The sequence below is a fragment of the Sceloporus undulatus genome, chromosome 5, assembly GCF_019175285.1.
Source record: "Sceloporus undulatus isolate JIND9_A2432 ecotype Alabama chromosome 5, SceUnd_v1.1, whole genome shotgun sequence".
Classification (NCBI taxonomy): domain Eukaryota; kingdom Metazoa; phylum Chordata; class Lepidosauria; order Squamata; family Phrynosomatidae; genus Sceloporus; species Sceloporus undulatus.
The window spans coordinates 4,775,140-4,795,891 of NC_056526.1; the positions used below are offsets into that span (position 1 = coordinate 4,775,140).

The 20,752-nt window shown below is 43.4% G+C and overlaps 1 protein-coding gene across 1 annotated transcript in view; it reads right to left on the reverse strand.

The window, feature by feature from the left end:
• Positions 1-6,633: 6,633 nt before the first annotated feature.
• Positions 6,634-20,752, reverse strand: part of LOC121930871 (collagen alpha-1(VII) chain-like) — a 178,021-nt gene continuing 163,902 nt past the window's right edge. Inside the window, exons 88-90 of the mRNA XM_042467818.1 lie at positions 19,356-19,538; positions 11,594-11,764; positions 6,634-8,972 (exon numbers count right to left, since the gene is read on the reverse strand). Of these exons, the coding sequence (XP_042323752.1) occupies positions 8,869-8,972; positions 11,594-11,764; positions 19,356-19,538 (458 nt within the window). The 3' untranslated portion in view covers positions 6,634-8,868. The remainder of the gene's footprint in view (positions 8,973-11,593; positions 11,765-19,355; positions 19,539-20,752) is intronic.

Genomic DNA, 20,752 nt, shown 5'->3' on the forward strand with positions numbered 1-20,752 from the left:
CTGGAGAAGGAGCTACAACCGACAAGTGGGGAAGGGATGAAGAGGAAACTGATTCAGACAGTGAGGTAGCAGATGGACTCAGCTTGGTGGGCAAGTGAAGAAATGGGGGTACTGTCATGGATGGAATGACCCTTCTTTTCCTTCCCCTGGGAGCCCAGAGCAGCTACATCTTAACTGCTTCCACCTCTCTCTCCTTCTCAATGGTCAGCAGCAGCAACAGTTCTTCCTGGGATTTGACAGCTATCTGCAGGGAGAGGTTTTGGGACAGAGCCACTGTGCCCTAGGCATGTATAGAAGCCCTCATTGTGCATGCACAGATCACACTATCTGTGTGTGTCTGGGTGGTGAGAGAGACTTATGACAACTACACCGATTGCTTATATTACTAATACATTTACCGCACTAATGCAAAGGCTGAGCCTGGATGAGACATCTTGTACAAAGATAATATATTTATATGCCAGACGTGAAGACTTCAGTGCAGAAATGATTTTATTGAAGTGAGATCAGAACGAGAGGATACAAGCTCTTTTTAAAAAAAAGAAGACAGAGGAACTCATCAAACCTATTTTATCACTCCCTATCAATTTCAAGTGCAGATGAGAACAGTTGGATGCGCTCATTGTGAACCACCCCTCAAAGTGGTTTGATTTCACTACCCATGCAATCAGATCTGATGTTTCCGTTGCAAAATCAGGATGAGTGTGTGTGTAAGTATCTTATTTTGCAAATGGTTTATGTGCAAAAATATCTTCACTGTGGTTGGAAGGGATGGAAACACATGTCTGCTGCACCTTGACCGACAGGAGAAGAGACCTCTGTTTCTTACAGTAGCTGAAACCCAATAAAGCAGGACTGGGGAGAAGGTCGGGGCAGGAGATGCAACTTAAGTAAGTATTCCACCTAGGTATACTTGCATACACTGTATTCCCCATCACCAGGAACGGACGTGAGAGTTGGACAGTGAAGAAAGAAGATAGAAAGAAAATCAACTCATTTGATGCTGGTGCTGGAGAAGAGTGTGGAGCATAACAGCCAAAAAGACAAACAAATGGGTCCTAGAGTAGATCAAGACTGAGCAATCCCTGGAAGCCAAGATGACCAAACTGAGGCTGTTGTACTTTGGCCACATCATAAGAAGACATGACTCACTGGAAAAGACGATAACACTAGGAAAGATAGAAGATAGCAAAAAGAGAAGAAGGCCACATATTAGACAAATAGGTTTGATCAAGGAGGCCATGGTCCTGAGCTTGCAGAACCTGAGTTTGCTTGAATGGAGCAGTTGAAGAGAGAAAAGCTTGGAGGATTATAGGATTGCCATGAGTCACGGTTGACTCAAAGGCACTTAAGAACAGCTAAGTATACTGTTAGGTATGTTGCCATCTTGGGTCCTTTACTGGGAGAAAGACAGGTTGTAAATTAAATAAAATAAATAAATAAATAAATAAATAAATAAATAAATAAAGGTGTGTGTCTGGTTTTTAGTAAAAATAACACTCATGGCTGCTGTAAGCAGGTGCAACATAACTCTCTGAAAAGTTCTGCTGGAGAGTCCTGTTGTACTTGCCTACAAGTGGCCACAAGCGCTTGCTATGCCAACTGGGGGCTTCAAGGTATGGGAAATTCCAAAAGTTTGTTTCAGTTTGGGTCTGAAGAATCTACCAAAATTTACATTTTTAAATTGCAACAGAAAGAACATGAAGTCTGGGAAAACCTGAATCCAGAAGGAAAGGTTGCATGGCAAAACCATAGGCAGAGATTGATGCTAGCCAGTCCTGATGAAGGAGCCTTCCCCTAGAGTCCCAGTGGCCATTCTGCCCAGGGGATTCTGGGAGCTGAAGTCAAACCCCATAACTTTTCTATGATCTGAATATGGGGACAATGAGCATTGGATCATGTGCTCTGGAGATCAGGGTTTGATTCCGCACTTGGGCATGGAAACCCCTAGCCAAGTCACACACTCTCAGCCCTAGAAAACTCTGTAATAGGGTCACCTTAGGGTTGCCATAAGTCAGAAACAGATTTAAGGTACGCAACAATAACAAATAGTGACCTATCTTTCGGAGTTATTGTAAGGATTAGGAGATAGCGTACATAAAGTGTTTTCAACATTACTGAAAGCATGATATGAATGCAAAGTAATATTTTATCCCAATTGTCACTGAGTGTCTTCAAGTGGTTTTTTGAAATGCAGTAAGACAACTGCTGGTAAAAGTTTGCCTCTTGTTTTAAACAAGTTTGCATCAAAAGCCCACAGCAGCTCAATTACGCACACATTGCTCATCGCAAAGCTGATTCTGGACAATTTGCCTACTTATTGTTGAGTTATTTTAAAAACTCTCCTCTTCCTGAGGTTTGCTGAATTGCCACTTAAGTGATTCCTCTGGGAATTCTAACTATGGTGTGTTTCATGAAGGAAGGGGCAGTTGCAATAAATGGGAAATCTGAATGTGGCATCAAAAACAACTTTAAATGGGAGTTCTGGTTGTTGTTTTTAAATCGCTGCCCATATATTTTTAAGGTGCTGTTTCCCCTCTTTCTTTTCCATTTAAACATTTTCCCTTGAGTTAAATATTTCTAACTCATTTTTCCATGGCATTGGATGCAGACCTTTGAATAGATCCATTGAAATCAATTTCCCAACAAGACAACACCTTTTAAAAAAAATCCTTCTATCACTGCTATACAGGGAGAAGACAGCTCCAGGGGCTTCTGTACTGAGGTTTTCGTATGCTTTGCTAGTTGGAATTCCCCTTTTCTTACTGTTTCTCTGAGCATTATCATCTTTTTGCATGAATTATGGGGTTTATCACACAAAGGAGACCAGGAGTTTATTCAGTGAATATCCCGGAAAAATTGTGTAATTACGTGAAACTATTTTACACAAAGTTGCACAAAACCCACCATTAACGTGGTCACAAAGAAGCATTAACATGCATCTTTTTACTTTCAGGATTTCAACGACAATGCATTTCTGATATCACTTTATTTGCGCAATTGCGTGTAGAGTCATAGAATCATAGAATTATAGGTGCGGTACAGACCGCCAAAAAGTGGTGTACCAGCACTGGTATTAGGGTTAGGGAGTGTGCACCCTAACCCTAGTACGTGCCAGCTGTAGCGCAATGGTGGCGCCCTGTGTACATGGGCACCACCAGTTTGACGTCATGGCCGCACCGCATCCAAATGGTGCGGTGCAGGCGTGACATGTTCGCGCCACCTCAGGCCGCTTGTGGCGGCCTAACAACGTCACAAGAAGGAGCTCTGAAACAGAGCTCCTTCTGGTGTGCGCCTTGTTCCTGTATCCACCAAATGGCTGTAGGAATGGTGCCAGGAAGGAAGGGGCCAAGCAGCCCCTTTCTCCTCTGGCTGGGGCTGTCAGGGTGTCCTGGGGCATGGAGCCTCAAGGACAGCTCTTTTTCAGGCCATGGGGAAGTGATATTTTGCTGCTTCTCTGTGGCCTGGAAAAGTGCTGGGTTGGAGCTGCAGGGGCTGCCGATGAGGCTGCCCTGCCCTTTTCTGCCGTCTGTACCCCGCCATAGAGTTGGAAGAGACCGCAAGGGCCATCTGGTCCAACCCCTTCTGCCATGCAGGAAATCTCAATCAAAGCATCCAGCCATCCAACCTCTGCTTAAAGACCTCCAAGGAGGAGACTCCACTACACTCCGAGGGAGTTTGTTGACCTCCAAAGAAGGGAAGGAGTGTGTTCCACTGTCGAATAGCCCTTACTGTCAGGAAGTTCTTCCTAATGTTGAGGTGGAATCTCTTTTCCTGGAGCTTGCATCCATTACTCTGGGTCCTAGTCTCTGGAGCAGCAGAAAACAAGCTTGCTCCCTCCTCAATATGACATCCTTTCAAATATTTAAACAGGGCTATCATATCACCTCTTAACCTTCTCTTCTCAAGGCTAAACATCCACAGCTCCCTAAGTCTCTCCTCATAGAGCATGGTTTCCAGACCTTTCACTATTTTGGTTTTCCTCCTCTGGACCCACTCCAGCTTCTCAACAACTTTTTTGAATTGTGGAGCCCACAAGATTAAATATGATATGACTGATTATGAGTTAGAATGATTTTGATGTTGCAATGTTAGGATGTTGGGATGTATGATGTTATTGTAAATGATATTCATATGGATGTTTTAATACTCTGTATATTTGTTTCATAAAGATATGTATTTTTATAAAATCTGAATTGTAAAGAGATATTGAAGGTGCCAAGCATCACCTTTGGATAGCTCTGTTAAATTTAAAAGTAAAGCCTGAAGCGGATTGATCATCCCACTGACATGTGCATGAAAGGCCACAACGGCTGTAATGAAGTGAACAGTATTAAGAACTGATGCTTCAGCACTGCAACAAATTGGAATTATCTCAACACAGAGGAAAAGGAAGATGGATGGAAGGGAGGAAGGAAGGAAGGAAGGAAAGAGGGTCTGGACTTAGCTGGCCATCTCATCATAGCAGCAGAAAATGTCTTCGTCCCAGTGAGAAGAGAAAATAAATTGCTTGACACATCTCACGGACAGCCTGACGGAGTAATTTGATAACAATCCCGTCAGTATAATGACAGCCAGGCCTCTGACAGGGGCATGCTGCACAAATGGGAGGATGGTTGTTTTTCGGGAAGAAGAATACGAAGAAGTTCACCACAAGTCACTCTCAACTCATTCACTTCTTCATGGCTGATTCAAAGGCCGCTCAGAATTAGGGTGTCTTGCGCATGGCGCATGAAACAAGAGCAAGGAGAATGAGCGGAGAATGACTCACATCACTGTTCTTCATGCAGGGGAAATAGATGTTGCAATCTAGCTCACTGAATGAGCAACTGGGAATGTGACACTGTGGGTTGAACCCTGGGTCTATTGGTAGGGGGAAGACGGACTCACTACTTTCCCCTTTGGGGCCGCAGACAGTGTTGGATGCCATAACAGTGCTGGATGCCAAATGGAGGACACCATTCACCTCCCCACTAATGCCTGTGGAAAATGCTCCCTCAACATGTGACATCATTCATTGAGGTGTACTGGGGAAAGGTTTACATTACACAATCTCCAAGTGTATCCTGCATAGGAAAGGGTTGGACCGGATGGCTCTTGGGGTCCAGCTCTATGAGTCTATGAATCCATTGTTCCAGGTCCTAGTCTCTGGAGCAGCAGGAAACAAGCTTGCTCCTTCCTCAATATGGTGTCCCCTCAAATATTAAGACATGGCCATCATGTCATCTCTTAACCTTCTCTCGTCCAGGCTAAACATACTGAGCTCTCTAAACCTCTCCTCATAGGTCATGGTTTCCAGAACTTTTAACGTTTTGGTCACCCTCCTATGGACATGCTACAGCTTCTCAATATCCTTCTTGAATTGTGGTGCCCAGAATTGGGCACAGTATTCCAAGTGAGGCCTTACCAAAGCAGTGTAGAGTGGTACTATTACTTCTCTCAGTCTAGACAGTATATTCCTGTTGATGCAAGCTAGAATTGCATTGGCTTTCTTAGCTACTGCATCACACAGCTGACACATGTTCAGACGGTGGTCTACTAAGACTCCTAGATTCATTTTGCATGTACTGCCATTGAGCTATCCCATCCTATATCTGTGCATTTCATTTTTACTGTCCAAGTTAGTTTCCTACTTTTGGGGGGGCATTTTTGGTAGTCAGTGTGCCCCACAAGAACATTGTCCCCAGGGTACTACTCAGATGCTTAATCCAGTCTACTTGCATGGACTTGTTGGCGTCATACATATGTGGAAGTTTCCCATTCTTTTGGTGATTGTGCAGTCAACTCATTCAGTTCATAGATGTGTGAATGGCATTCCATAAGTGTAATTATTTCACATGAGCTTGTGTCATATTGTTCGCCCCCAACTAGAGAGCCATTGAATCCATTGGATTTAACTATATGTTGAGCTCAACTGTTGAGTCAGTGGGTCTACTCTAGTGGAGACTATGCACCAGGATTGTAGCCATGCCCTTGTGCATATTTATCAGTGCCTTCAGTGTTCCACTTGAATCACTGGGATGGCAGAAGCAACTATTGCGCATTATTTCCTGTTGCTCAATGGGACAGGACTCAGGGACATGGATGATGCACCATTGGCTGCATAAGGTTGGTATTCAGGGAAAGCAGTGTGGTATAACTACAATGGACCCTCCGCATTCACTGAGGTTAGGGACAGAGGACCCTCATGAAAGTGGAAAAATGGCAAATGAAAAAACTTTTCTTTACCTGAGAGAATACCTGAGTTTACCTGAGTTTTATCTATAGGCAGCTCTAGGTTCTCCAGTGCAACTCTATGGTTGGAAACTGACCATAGAATTGTGTTAGAGGGCCCACGAATGCCTAAAGACGTGTCCTCTCTAAGAATTTCAAGGTCCTCCAGCAAAAATTCTGGTGAAAGTTGTCCAGAGAGTTGCTCTTCAGGACCTACAGATTCCTAGAGAGAACATATGAATCAAATCTGCAAAAGTTGAAGCCATAAATATGGAAGTCCAACTGTATACGAATATAGGTTTAAACCACACAATCATCGCATTGGATTTCACCCCTTAACTGGAGCTATACTGGTGTTTATTTACTTGTTCTTTCTTAGACCATCACACGGCATGCGTGATTTATTAAATGCAGGCCAGTCCAATGAGTTCCACCCAATACAGAGAGGCTGGTAACCCCATCTGTGAGAAAGGTATCTGTATATAAAATGTTTATCCTACTGATTTACTATCTCAGCAGCTCTGGCTGAGCCAATATATTACGGAACGTCTCTCCTGGTTCCTCCATTATCATGTTTGTTGGAAATGTCAGTCCTCTGTAATTGAGTTTCTCAAGTTGATTCGATTGCTTGATAGAGGGAAGCATAGAGGGCTATATTTCTCAAGAGGAGGGCATGTTCCTGGTATGTATCACAATGCAGGAGGTAGGGGACCTTTGGAGAAGTTTTTGATCCCATGGATATTTCAATAGATTGTACCTCTTAAAAGAGACTCAGGTGAATTCTACCTCTTGCTTGAGTGATATATTAACTAGAACACTTGTGTAGCAGCCATCTTTTCCTCCTTCAATGCCTTGAAGGTACATGAGGCCCAGAGCTTTGTGGCGCTACAAAATGGCATCCAAACTACCAGCACAGTTTCTGTTGCTGTTACTTCTGGTAGTAGTGGTGCGGGAACTTCAGGAGAACAGAAAGAAGAACATCAATTCTATCAGCTCTCCCAAAGAGAGTAAGGTCATTGAATCAATGGGATTTACATAAATGTTGGTGTTGATTTATGGCAACTCTATGTGTAGTGCATAGGACTAGGATTCTGGAGATGGGAGTTTGGTTCCCTGCCCGGACATGGAAACACACGGGGTGACCTTGGGTGATTCACATCCTCTCAGCTCCAGGAAACCCTGTGATAGGTTCACCTTAGGGTCGCCATAAGCTGGAAATGACTTGAAGGTATACAACAACAACAATGAATGAAAGAGCTCCAAGGGCCCCAATCATCTACAGCTCTGCTCAGATCTTGCAAAATCAGGGCAGTCATGGGTTCGTTAAATCATTTAATCTCAGGGAGCATACAAGGAATTTTCCTACAATTTGTGGTTGTTAAGTGCTTTTGATTTACAGCAACCCTATGAATGAGGGAGCGCCAAGAACTCCAGTCATCTAGGGCCCTGACCAGGTCTTGCAGTCAGGACAGCCATGGGTTCATTAAATCATCTGATCTCAGGGAACATACAATGAATTGTCCTATCATTTGTGGTTGTTATGTGCCTTCAAGTCACCTTTATGTCAGTCCTATGAATGAGAGAGCCCCAAGATCATCTACAGCCCTGCTCAGGTTTTGCAGACTCAGGGAAACCACTCTTTTCTTCCTTGAGCCAATCCACATGTAATGTAGTCTTCCTCTTCTCTTGCAGTCTTCCAATTTTCCCAGCCAGTGAGTTACATTGTCTTGTGATAAATGCTCTACATTTTCTTTAAATGTCTCACACTTTGTGGTGCCTTGTCCTCCTTTGTGGTTATGACATTTGGTCATCCCGTGCTTGTGTTGAAGTGCAATGTTGCATGATGCAATGGTTAACCAATTGTCCAACTGCAACCAAATGAGCAACTGAAGGAATTGCGTTGTTGTTGTTATGGGCCTTCAAGTGAAGTCCAACTTATGGTGAGTCTATCCTAGCGTTTTTATTTTTCCCAAAATTCACTCACAAGAGTCTTGCCATTGCTGGCCTCTGAGTCTCAGAGTGTCTGAGACTTATCCATAGCTGAGCAGGGATTTGAATCCTTGTCTCCTGAAGTGCCAGTCCAACACTTTTACCTGTTGCACCCCACTGGTTTTTATTGTAAGGTTCAAGTTAACTCCCTCCAGTTGCAGCAACCTGATGCTTGGCTAGACTGATTCACAGAAGGTTTGTCACTGTCTTCCCCTGAGGCTGAGACAGTGTTACTTACTCAGGCTCATCCGGTGGTCTTTCATAGCTGTGAACAAATCTTGACAAGAAAACCCTTGGATAGGTTCACCTTAGAGCCACCATAAACCAGAAATGACTTGACGGCATCAACAACAATTTCTATGAATTTTTGGGCCCTCCAAATATTTCTGTTACAGACCAAAACCTACCTATCTGCCCTTTAGCCAATTTGTTAATCACTATTAACTTAAATAAAATAACATATCCCAAATAAAAACAACAGACGGTGCAAAACAAATTTGATACTGGAAATTTCTAAGCCCAGAGAGGGAAAAAAAAATCTGACCATAATAGAAGGTTATAAGAAAAAAAGGAATGCAATCACTTCCTTTTTCTAAATGGATTTCTTTCCACACATATTATCTCCTTTGTTCACAGAACAGGTAAGTGGCCAAAACCCAGATTTCCTTAAACTATTCCGTCTGCCGAATGTATAGTCTTGGAGATGGCTGACTTCTGCTTCTTTTCATTTTCTCTTTCTCCTTGTATCTGGTCAGCATCCTGAGCTTGATCTTCATGAACAGAGAAAGGGGAAAACAAATAATGTTTATGAGTTTATGATTCTGTGTCTGTTTTACGTCCCTTCTGCAGCTTGAAGATTGGGGATGAGAAGGATTTGTTTTTCTTTTTCACCCAAAACTAATGTAGATTCATAATATCTTAAAGTTGGAGGGAACAAGGGCCATTTGGTCCAACATACTGCCCTGCAGCAGCAGCAACAACAAAACACTCCTGAAAGATGTACATTCAGCCTCTATATAAAGATCTGTATACAGGAGGAGTAGCTAATATGTCAGAGGACAGGATCAAAATTCAAAATGACTTGAATAGATTAGAAAACTGGGCCAAAGCTAACAAAATGAAATTCAGCAGGGAGAAATGTAAGGTTCTGCACTTAGGGCAAAAAAAAATGAAATGCATAGATATGGGATAGGGACATGTGACTTAAGGTGACTTATACGTGTGAAAGGGATCTGGGAGTCCAAGTAGACCACAGGTTGAACATGAGTCAACAGTGCGATGCGGCAGCTAAAAAGGCCAATGCTATTTTAGGCTGCATCAATAGAAGTATAGTGTCTAGATCAAGAGAAGTAATAGTGCTACTCTATTCTGTCTTGGTCAAGCCTCACCTGAAATACTGTGTCCAGTTCTGGGCACCACAATTCAAAAAGGACATTGAGAAACAGGAGCATGTCCAAAGGAGGGCAACTAAAATGGTAAAGGGTCTGGAAACCATGCCCTAAGAGGAACGACTCAGGGAGCTGGGGATGTTTAGCCTGGAGAAGAGACAGTTAAGACGGTTAAGCCTTGTTTAAATATTTGAAGGGATATCATATTGAGGAGGGAGCAAGCTTCTTTTCTGCTGCTCCAGAGAATATGATCTGGAACAATGGATGCAAGCTACAGGGAAAGAGATTCCACCTAAGCATTAGGAGGAACTTCCTGACAGTAAGGGCTGTTCGACAGTGGAATGCACTCCCTCGGAGGGTGATAGAGTCTCCTTCCTTGGAGGTCTTTAAACAGAGGCTGGATGGCCATCTGTCGGGGATGCTTTGATTGAGAGTTCCTGCATGGCAGAATGGGACTGGACTGGGTGGCCCTCGTTGTCTCTGCCAACTCTATGATTCTATGATCTCCAAAGACAGAGTCCACCACCCACTGATGCAATCTAATGGACCAAGTCTACGAAAGCATGCGCTACAACTTCTTCTACCCAGTTAGTCTCAAAGGAGCAACAAGATCCCTTTGTATATTCTCTACTGCTGTGTTATTAACATCTGGTACAAAAAATAAAATAAAATAAAATGATTGACTGAATGTAGATAAAGTGTCAGATTGACCCAGGTGAAGAAAGCCCAGGCCTTTCATTTCAGAAAGGAAGAAGACGACAGCATATGCACTCATCCGAAGAGCAGGAGGTTCAGGAATGCCATGGCCTGTTTCATCCAATTTTCTCATGAACATCCCTCTGTACTGCCGCCTGCCAGCTTTCAAGGGATGTAGAAGATGGAGGTGGGATGACTAAGAACTCCATTCCATTTATTCACCCGACAGGTTCTCACTGAGGCCATGGCTACACAGCATGGGTCCCCAAACCAATTTTTTTGTGTGTAACCAAAGGAAGCATAACAACTTTGAAGGACAGGGATCTCTGATCCATATCTACAGGTAACAGAAAACTGGAAAAAGTTCATGAATTCTAGCTGCTTGCACTCCAGTGTCGGCTAGTCATTTCCATATCTGAGGGAATCTTACTGGATCAGTGGATCTGGAGTGGGGTTTAGTCTGAACTTTAAAAAACTATTCAATATAGGGAACTCATCCCCCCCAAATAGGTTCAGCACATTGTATAGTCTCTTTAAAATCTGGATAAAACCCTGGAGTGGATTTGCAACCCCACTGACATGGAAGCCACCAGCTGCCTTCCCATGTCAAATCATGTTCTCCCTTGAGGAACAGCCCTCCTCAATCCTCCCCTTTCCTTTAAGTCAATTTTATGTTCTTTAGAAGTTAAAATACTTCTAAAAGGAGTAATTCATTACCATTATTTGTTGCAATTGTCTAAAACACTGGTTCCCAAACTTTGGTCCTCAAGATGTTTTGAACTTCGGCTGCCAGAATTTCTGGCCATTGACCAAGTTGGCTGGGAGTTGAAATCCAAAATACCTGTAGGACCAATGTTTGGGAACCACTGGTTTAAAAAATAGGTCTTCATTGTCACTCATTGAAAAGTTAAACAAGTGACTTGTTGCAGTACAAACAGTATTTGTTTGCTTTTGTTACTTTTAGTTCCTTTAAAAAATAGATTGATAAGAAGATGGCATAAAATTGAAAAAAATCCTCTCCAGGAACCTTTAAAAATGTCTTAAAATGTCCCTTTACCTAGAAAGCTTCCTCAGTTCATGAATAAGGAAGTTTCACTCTCACTTGCTACTTTATAACTGCATTACTTGTAATTTGTTGGTTGAAATCCTCTATCGCTGTCTAGATTAACTGTCTTTAAGTGGCAGGGCTGTTAGTGAATTTCTAAAAAAAAACCCAAGCAAAACTGTTCATAATCACATGCAGCAAAGACAAAATGTTTGGAATGATTTGCATGCAAACATAAAAGAAGCAAAGGTGCACACCTCACCTGTTGCTCTCTTGCACCACAGTTCACATGTCTGCTTGGATGGAAACTGGTTGGCATTCCCGCCGCAGCCTCCGAAGATGAATGGCCGGCAGTTGTTGGCTTCCTGGTGATAATACCAGAGCACTGTGTACTGCTTGCAGGCACCCTCATCCATTGGCAGGACACAAGGATCTGAAAGGGAACACAAGCCCTCCAAATAATGCATGGATGCCAAGGATTTTGGCATCACCACCTTGCATTCTGTTACTAGGAAGGCGAGGTGCAAACTGATCAAATGACATTAAAAGGCCAAACAAATAAAGCAGAGATGTTGCATATTGTGCCACAAAACTCTCAATGTGCATTACAAAGGATGGCCAAGATTCTAGGATCAATGACTTACAGGGCCCATTCCCACTACAATTTACAGTGAATCGCAGATTGGGCTATAGGGCTTTCATTCCCACTTGAAATTGATTCCAATCCTTATTTGATCAATTTCAGCTGAAATAAAGCGGAGCAAACTCAAAAAACCTGGGTTTTCCTGATGGTAGTTTGAAAGAGGTTCTTTTGAAAAGAATTGATTCTGAAGCGAGATGAATAAGTGGGAACGGCAGCTCAGAACTGATTCCTTCTGAGGGGAGGGACAAATGGCAGAGGGGTGTTTGCCATCCCTCCCCAGAGATGTCACCCCTCCAGTGCTAACCTTTATTTTTTTAAAAAATAAAGAAAAGTGATCAAAAATTGATAGATTAGTCAAGCAACTACTTACAAAGGCAAGAAGTTGCTAAACCATTCTATCAATTCATTGATCATTTTTATGTACTAAAAACAAAAAAATAGTGTCCCCCTCCTCTTCCTCCTCCTCCTCCTCTAGATTATTTCTGCAGTGCGGATGCAGCCCAAGCCAAGCTCCCATGAGGGTTTAAAAGGGGAAAGAGAGGGGAAAAAACCTGACAAGTACACACACAGAAGGGCCACCCTAAGGAGACCCTATCCTGGGGTTTTCTTGGCCAGATCTATTCAAAGAGGGACATCTGCCCTTGCCTTCCTCTGAGGCTGAGAGAGTTTGACTTGCCCAAGGTCAACCCAGAGGGTTTTTGTGGCTGAGCAGGGATTCTAAGTCTGCGTCTCCAGAATGGGAGTCCAGCGCTCAAACCACTAGACCAGGCTGCCTCTCTCTGCTTTTTCCAATTGGCTTATGAGGGCAGGGAGAGGATGGAGGATCCAGGATGGAGGGGAGCAAAGGACTCTCACCCCCTCCCCACAATATTTCCAGGCACTGAATCTCCCCAGGAAAAGGGGGAAAACGAACTCTGGATCGGACCGGGACACCCACAGAAAGACAGAGAGAGCCTCCCAGCACTGGGCCTTTCCCTTCCTCCTCCTCTTCTTCCCTCCTTCCTCCCCTTCTTCCTTCTCCTCTTCCTACACCCCTTTTTCCTCTTCTTTGTTCCCTTCCCTTTCTTCCTCCTCCTCCTCCATCCTTCCTTCCTCCCCACAGTCTGAGCTGCTGTGATGATTGACACATGCGCAGCGCAATTGGGGACAACAATCATGCCAAAATAAAGCGATGTCAATGCCGATAAGGAAAAGATCTGCTTTATAATGGGAACGGGGGACCTTTTGATTACTGACACGTAGCGGAGCCAAACTGGTAATCCGACTATACTGTAAGTGGGAATGAGCCCACAATCAGGGCAGACAATGCTGGACAGCTCTCAATTACTTCAGATAGCCACATAGCAAAGTAAAATAACATTGTGTGCCGAAATGAACTGGTACTCACTATCTTGGCCCCAGTTATTTTTCTCTAAGAGTGCCTCTACACTTACTTATGAGAAAGCTATTCTGAACACATGTTGAGCACTTCTAAATACAGTGGGCCCTTGGGATCCAAAAGAGTTTGGTTCCAGGATCCCCCATGGATACCAAAATCCATGGAAGGAACACTGTGGTAAATTTTTTGTTGTTATTGTTGCGTGCCTTCAAGTTGTTTCCAACGTATGGGAAGTTTCTTCAGAGGGAAGTTGCCATTGCCACCCTCTGAGGCTGAGAGAGTGTGACTTGCCCAAGGTCCAATGGGCTTTCATGGCCAAGATGGGATTTGAAAACTGGTCTCCAGAGTCCTAGTCCAATGCTCAGACCACTACACCACAGTTACATAAAATGTGTCCTTTATGTAAAATGGCAAAATCAAGGGTGGTTTTTGTGTGTGTGTGAAATCTTTTAAAATACAGTAGATATTTTCAAGCCATTGATAGTTGAATCCAGTGCAGTCAGGCCTATTAAGCTGAGATGGACTGGGTTTTTAATGCTGGGCTAAACAAATTTTTAATGATTTGTGTTTTAATATTTTATAACTGTTTTAATCATTAAAATTGTTTAATTGCTTTTACATTTTATATTTATGTATGTTAATATTTTGTCTTGTTTTTAAATTGTATTGTTTTATACTTGTTCACCACCTTGAGTCCCTATATTGGGAGAAAGGCAGGATATAAGATCATCATCATCATCATCATCATCATCATCATCATCATCATCCATGGATGTAGAATTTGTGGATAAGGATGGCTGACTTTATACGTTCTGCTTGTCAAAGTCTTCCTATTTAAAGACATTTCACTGGTAATGGAGCAGAAAATGAATTTCTTGGTTTCTGCTGGAGTTTGGTTCCACTTGTGGATATCAAAATCTGTGGGTGCTCAAGTCCCATTAAAAACAGTGGTGTAATGATATCCTTTATATAAAAATGGGAAAAACAAGGTTGGGTTTTTGGAACTGATTTTTTTCAGAATTATTTTCCAGCTATGGATGGTTGAATCTATGGATGAAGACTCTGTGGATACGGAGGGCCGACTGTACCTACAAGTAGGCAAAATCACTGCTGGACCCCCACCATCCTTTAGGACTAGTTGAGCTGGTTTAAAAGCATCTCTGCACCAGCTCCGATCTTGAGGCCGCAGAGCAAGTGACTCTCCTAAATGCCACTTAATTCTGCGGTTCCACTTCGTAATGGGCTTCGGGGCTTGGCGTCGCTTGTAGTGAGGCAGACCCATTATCTGCTGATCCCTCGGAGGCGACGCTGCCAGAGCACATGGAAACCGGCGGCTAATGAGGGCACACAAATAAATTACCTGCGATTTAAATATTGATCGTTTACAGGGCTCACATGATTTTTTCTCCCTCTATTTTTTTCCAGGAGCAAGAAGCTCCTGATAAAAATGTCACGGAAACAATCGCCGGGTGGCGGAAGGATCGGTGGCAATAAAAAGAAATCTTAATGGCTTTTAACAACTTTAGGGAAAAGGTCGGGTATTAGTCAGAGAGAGAGAGAGAGAGAGAGAGGGAGAGGGAGAGAAAGATGTGGAAGAAGAGAGGAAGAGTTGGCCATGGTGTTGGCAGGAGGACAGAAATGAATGTTGGAGGAGATACAGGAGGACATGGGCAGGGCTATCTCCCTCCTGAGCATCCCTTGAAGGCAGAATCCGCTTTGACCTGCAATTCGTGCTCTTTGCCGAGTGAGAGCTATTTATAAGCCCTGCTGCCACTCGAGAGGAGAGGAATACTGCCGATAACAAAGCCTCTGACAATGAAGCTCCTTCCTTATACCTCAGCCACACTTTTCTTCCCCATCCTCTGTCTAGTTGGAACTTTTCAAAGCAACATTAACATTGGGATGATAGAGAGATCTTGTAGCACCTTTGAGACTAACTGAAAGAAAGAACTTGGCAGCATGAGGTGCATTGAGGAAGCAAACTTAAGTCTATGAAAGCTCATGCCGCCAACTTCTTTCAGAGATGGAAAGTCATTGTGTTGGGTTTGACAGCTCCTAGTTCAAGTAAGAGTTGGAATCTTGCTCCATGCTGGTATACTTACACAACAGCAATATTCTGAGGGGCCTTCTCCATTCTGGTTACTGTTCAGGGTATGTGTGTGTGTGTTGAGGGGAGGAACAAAGCTGTTAACACATGCAGGATTGGCCCTTTGGCTGGCCTGCTCTGCAGAACATCTTGCATAAAGAGGTACTATATACCTCTTTACGCAAGCATGTAAAAAGGGCAACTGTTGGCACAAACCAGTGTTCCAGCAGCATAATATTCCAGCCAACATTCCTAAACTATGACTATTGTTACAATATACATGAGCATATGGAAGTCTGTGCCTGGACGTATGCCACCCAAACCCCAGTAGAAAAGGGAAATTGATCCATTGGGAGAGGCGGGTAAACATAAATAAATTATTATTATTATTATTATTATTATTATTATTATTATTATTATTATTAAATGTCCCTCCATGTCATCCCAGTTCTGCAATGCTAGTGTGCCTTTCCAGCTGCAAAGACAACGGTTTCACTTCACCCAGGGAAAGCACCAGCAGTGATTGACTTGGTATCTGTGAAACCAGGGTGCTATGTAAGTCAGGGTGAAGGATGCTTCAGATTACAAAGTTAAAAGGGATCACATGAAGAGGTTGGGGAAGGAGAGGGACATGGACCATTGGAAGCAGGAAGGAGTAACCTTAATATTTTTCCTACTGCTTCGTGAGCTGCCTGATTCTTCCCCCGCTAAATCTAATTATATTAAATCATTCCAGGGTTCCTGTGCATGCGCTAATTCTTTTCTTTTCTGAAAACCAACAGAAATCTCAAAAGCCAGTATCATGGGGCTAGGTTGCAATCTGGAGCTAGCATGACGTAGTGGTTTTGGTGCGGAACCATGACTCTGGAGACCAGGGTTCAAATCTTGGCTTGGTCATGATGCCCACTGGGTGACCTTGGAAAAGTCACACTTAGAGGATGGCAATGGCAAACCCGCTCTGAACAAATCTTGCCAAGAAACTCTCACAATAGCTTTAGGGGTCGCTGTAAGTCAGAAATGACTTGAAGGCACACAACAACAAAGGTTGGAATCTAGATTAGGGACGTTGTTGTTGTTGTTGTTGTTATTGTTGTTGTTGTTGTGTGCCTTCAAGCTGTTCCTGACTTATGGTGACCCTAAGGCTATCATGGGGTTTTCTTGACAAGATTTGTTCAGAGGAAGTTTGCTGTTACCTTCCCTTGAGGTTGAGAGCATATGACTTGCCCAAGGTCACCCAGTGGGAAGTTCAAGGCTTTCATGGCCAGCAGCCATAGTTTTTTGTGGGTTTTTTGAGCTATGTGGCCATGTTCTAGAAGAGTTTATTCCGGACAGTTCACCAGCATCTGTGGCTGGCATCTTCAGAACCCAGTGAGTTTTGTGGCCGAGCTGAGAATCGAACCCTGGTCTCCAGAAGCATAGTCTCAGTCATCAAACTGTTATGCCACGCTGGCTCTCTTTGTTGCAAATGCGCTCTGCTATAAAGCATATTTCAACACCACCACAGTGAAAAGGATTAGCTCAAACTCCAGAAAACAACAAGAACGCAATTGTGCAACTTACAAAGAAAAAACAAAAGACACCAGCACCTGAGGAAGTTGACCCTAGTCTATGAAAGCTTATGCTACAACTTCTTTTGCACAGTTAGGTGCTACAAGATCCCTTTGTGAAAGACATCCAGTGGCCCCATTCCCACTGGCAGATTTGCCCTGGAAGGAACTGGGCAGATTCGGGGGGGGCCCCCTCCCAAATCTCTCCGTAAGCAAGTGCCCACTACAAATCAGGGACATTTTAACCCGAATGCCCTCTTGGGGAAATCGGGTTTAACATGAAGTTGCCTGCTGTCAATCAAGCGATCGTCATAGGTGACGTTTCCAGCACTCATTGGGACATTGGCAGTGTGCTTCCCCCCTCCTTTTTTTAAAGGACCAGGCACCACTTGTCAAATTTAAAAACCTTGTGTGTGTGTGTGTGTTGTGGGCATTTGGGTCAGTGCCGGTTATGATCTACCCCTGGCCCCATTTTCAACCCCAAAATGCAAGCTAATGCCATCTCTGCATCCCGTTTCCCCCCTCCTTGCCACCCCAGAATGTCTCATACATATGTAATAATAATAATAATAATAATAATAATAATAATAATAATAATAAATTCCTCACCTCGGAATGCCAGAAAAGGATGCCATGCCATGCATTCTTTAGGCTACCCCTGAATTCCTTAGAGACAGTAGCAAAAGCATGTATCAATTTGCCAATTTGCCAAATTAGAAAGAGAAACATTGTAACATTTGAATTGTAGCATTCATTCGCAAAGGAAAAAAAGTTTTTTGCAAAGTACTCTTTGCAACATTTCCCCTTTGCTGGAAGCGGGGAAATGAAAGGCAACGTGAACCAGCAGCAGCTAGCCACGTTCTATCTATCTATATACAGTCGGCCCTTCTTATACATGGATTTTTTATACACGGATTCAAGCATACATGGTTTGAAATGTTCCAAAAAAGTATAAATTTACCTTGATGTTCCATTTTTTATTAGGGACACCATTTTGCTATGTCATTATACTTAATGGGACTTGAGCATACACGGATTTTGTTATACACGGGGGATCTTGGAACCAAACCCCAGCGTATAACAAGGATCCACTGTATCTACCTCAAGCAAAAAAACATGCACATTTTTTTGCCAAAAATAATTAAAAAAAAAAAAAAAGGGGGGGGGGAAGGTGCCTGGTGCGAGCTCCGTTTGTGTCCTGCCTCTGACCTGACCTGAACTGACCCTTTTCCTCCTGCTTACATTCTCTTCAGAGGAGGTTTGCCATTGCCTTCCACTGAGGCTGAGAGAGCGTGACCTGTCAGTTCCAACTAAAGTAGACCCATGGAATCAATTGGGAATAAAAGGGAAATGCAGCACAGGCATTCTGATTGTAGCATCCGCATATAACACAAATAATAATAATAATAATAATAATAATAATAATAATGGCTCTTAAGTTCCAGGAACAAGAGGAAATGAAAGTAGCACAAGCAAGCACACACACATTCTATGTCACCCAAAAAATCATGCACATAGATGGTCAAAAATCAAAAGATTTCCCTACATCCCTCCTCTGGCTTGGCCCCACAGCCCAATTTCCCTTGGCAATCCTCCTCCTCCTCCTCCTTCCTTCTGACCCTTCCCTCCCTCTGAACTGCCCTGGCTCCTTCATCCACCTCCTCCTGCTCCGTTATAGAATGCCCTCCATGGCTCCCGTCTTCCTGCGGTTCCTTCATCCTCATCCTCCTCTGTCACTTTCTCCAGTCTCCCTCTCCCTCTGACAGCCCTTTGCAGCCCCCATCAGTCACCCTGATTTCCCCTTTAGCCTCCTGTCAGATTCCCCTTTTTGCATCCAGGCTCCTCCCTCCTCCTCCTCCTCCTCCTTCTCCAATGAGGCGAGGGAATGCTCTGCCCTCAGCCTGCCCTCTGACCTTAATCCCTCCCCTGAACTTGACCCGATCATGATCGGGGGCAAGTTCATATTTCGTGGAACTCGGGATTTTCAGAAAAGATGGATTTTGCCCCGAATGGATGACTCAGGCTAAAGGGCATTTCTTTATGCATGCCTCGAAATGGATTGTGACAGAATCGGGCCCAATATAAACTTCACGTGAAAGGGTCGATTTCTGATCCGGGGTAAAAGGTAGTCTGAATGGGCCCAGTATCAACAAGGGGATGAGATAACTTTCTGTCCAAAGCCTCTCAAAGGGACAGTCTTCACTAGCATCTAAAGAACCACCAAGCAAGGCTTTGGAAAGGTCTCCCAGGCCACAGGGTTTCCAAGACTGGGTGCCATGACTGGAAAAGCCATCCGTATTTTCCCCCCACTTCAGGAGGCAGCAGCGGTAGAGAGTCACCCTCATTTACTGAAAGGGAACAAAAGATTACCTGCCAAAGGTGGGACAGATTCTGTCAGATGCAAATCAGCTTTGGTCCTGTTGTGCACATCCCTGAAAAACTCTTGTTCTGTCAAAGCTTTGGGTAGCAGAGTCCTTTTCTCCCTCGGCTCAACATCCGCTAGATAATCTGCACCTAGGTCTGCCAATCCATTTGCCGGGCGAAAGTTTTTGTCTGTATGAAAGGAAAATGAGAGCGAGAGAGCGAGAGAGTGAGAGAATATTATTCCTGTCTTCCTAGGTAAGTAAACACAACCACCAAAGGGTTCTGGTAAAAACTAAAAAAGAATAACAACACCCTGGAGCAGAAAAACAATGTAATGTCTAAAAGGGTAAAATTACCCCACTGGAAGATTTAAAATGCTAAGGGTGAATAAAATATCCAAAATACTTGGCAATATATGCAAAATAATTTATGAAACGAAAGGCCAGACGCATTTCGACCCACGTCTTCCTCAATGGCCTGTAAAAATATTTTAAATCTTCCAGTGGGGTAATTTTACCCTTTTAAACATTACATTGTTTTTCTGCTCCAGGGTGTTGTTATTCTTTTTTAGTTTTTACCAGAACCCTTTGGTGGTTGTGTTTAGTTATATCTTTGGGGGTTTTTTTTTTGGTTACAGGGACTTTGGTTTCCTAGGTAAGTATGAAGGATTAATCCTCTCATTTCACCTTGATCGGGGATAAGTCCCTTTGGCTAAAATTTCTGTCTTAACTTCCAAACAGCAACATATGGTGTGTGTGTGTGTGTGTGTGTGTGTGTGTGTATGTTATATTTGAATGGCAAGCTGTGGTTGAATGTATGTGTTGTGTGCCTTCAAGTCGTTTCCAACTTACGGCAACCCTAAGGCAACCCTATGATGGGTTTTCTTGGTACGAATTGTTCAGAGGAGGTTTGTCATTGCCTTTCTCTGAGGCTGAGAGCATGTGACTTGCCCAAGATCACCCAGTGGGTTTCATGAGTTGTAGTCCAACGTGCAAACTGCTATGCTATGCTGGCTCTCCATAATGCGTAATAACAACACTTGTGCCATCTCCAGGTCACAGATTTTGGCCCAGAACCCTCAGGGCCTGGGATGATCCTGAAATGGCAACCCTAATAAATAGTTTTAGAGGGAAATTGAATGTAATACTTTAAAGGTGCCAGATCCTGGCTGATCTTAGAAGCTAAGTAGGGTTAATCCTGGTTACAACTTGGATGGGAGACTACCAGTGAATGTGAGGTGCTGTTGGTTACATTTCAGAGGAAGGAACTGGAAAATGATTTCTGAGTATTCATTGCCTAAGGAAACCCTACAGAATATGATGAACTATTTTTGTATGTTTTTAATTGTATTGTTTTTAATGTTGTAAGCCCTGAGTCCTAGTCCTGGGACAAAGGCAGGATAT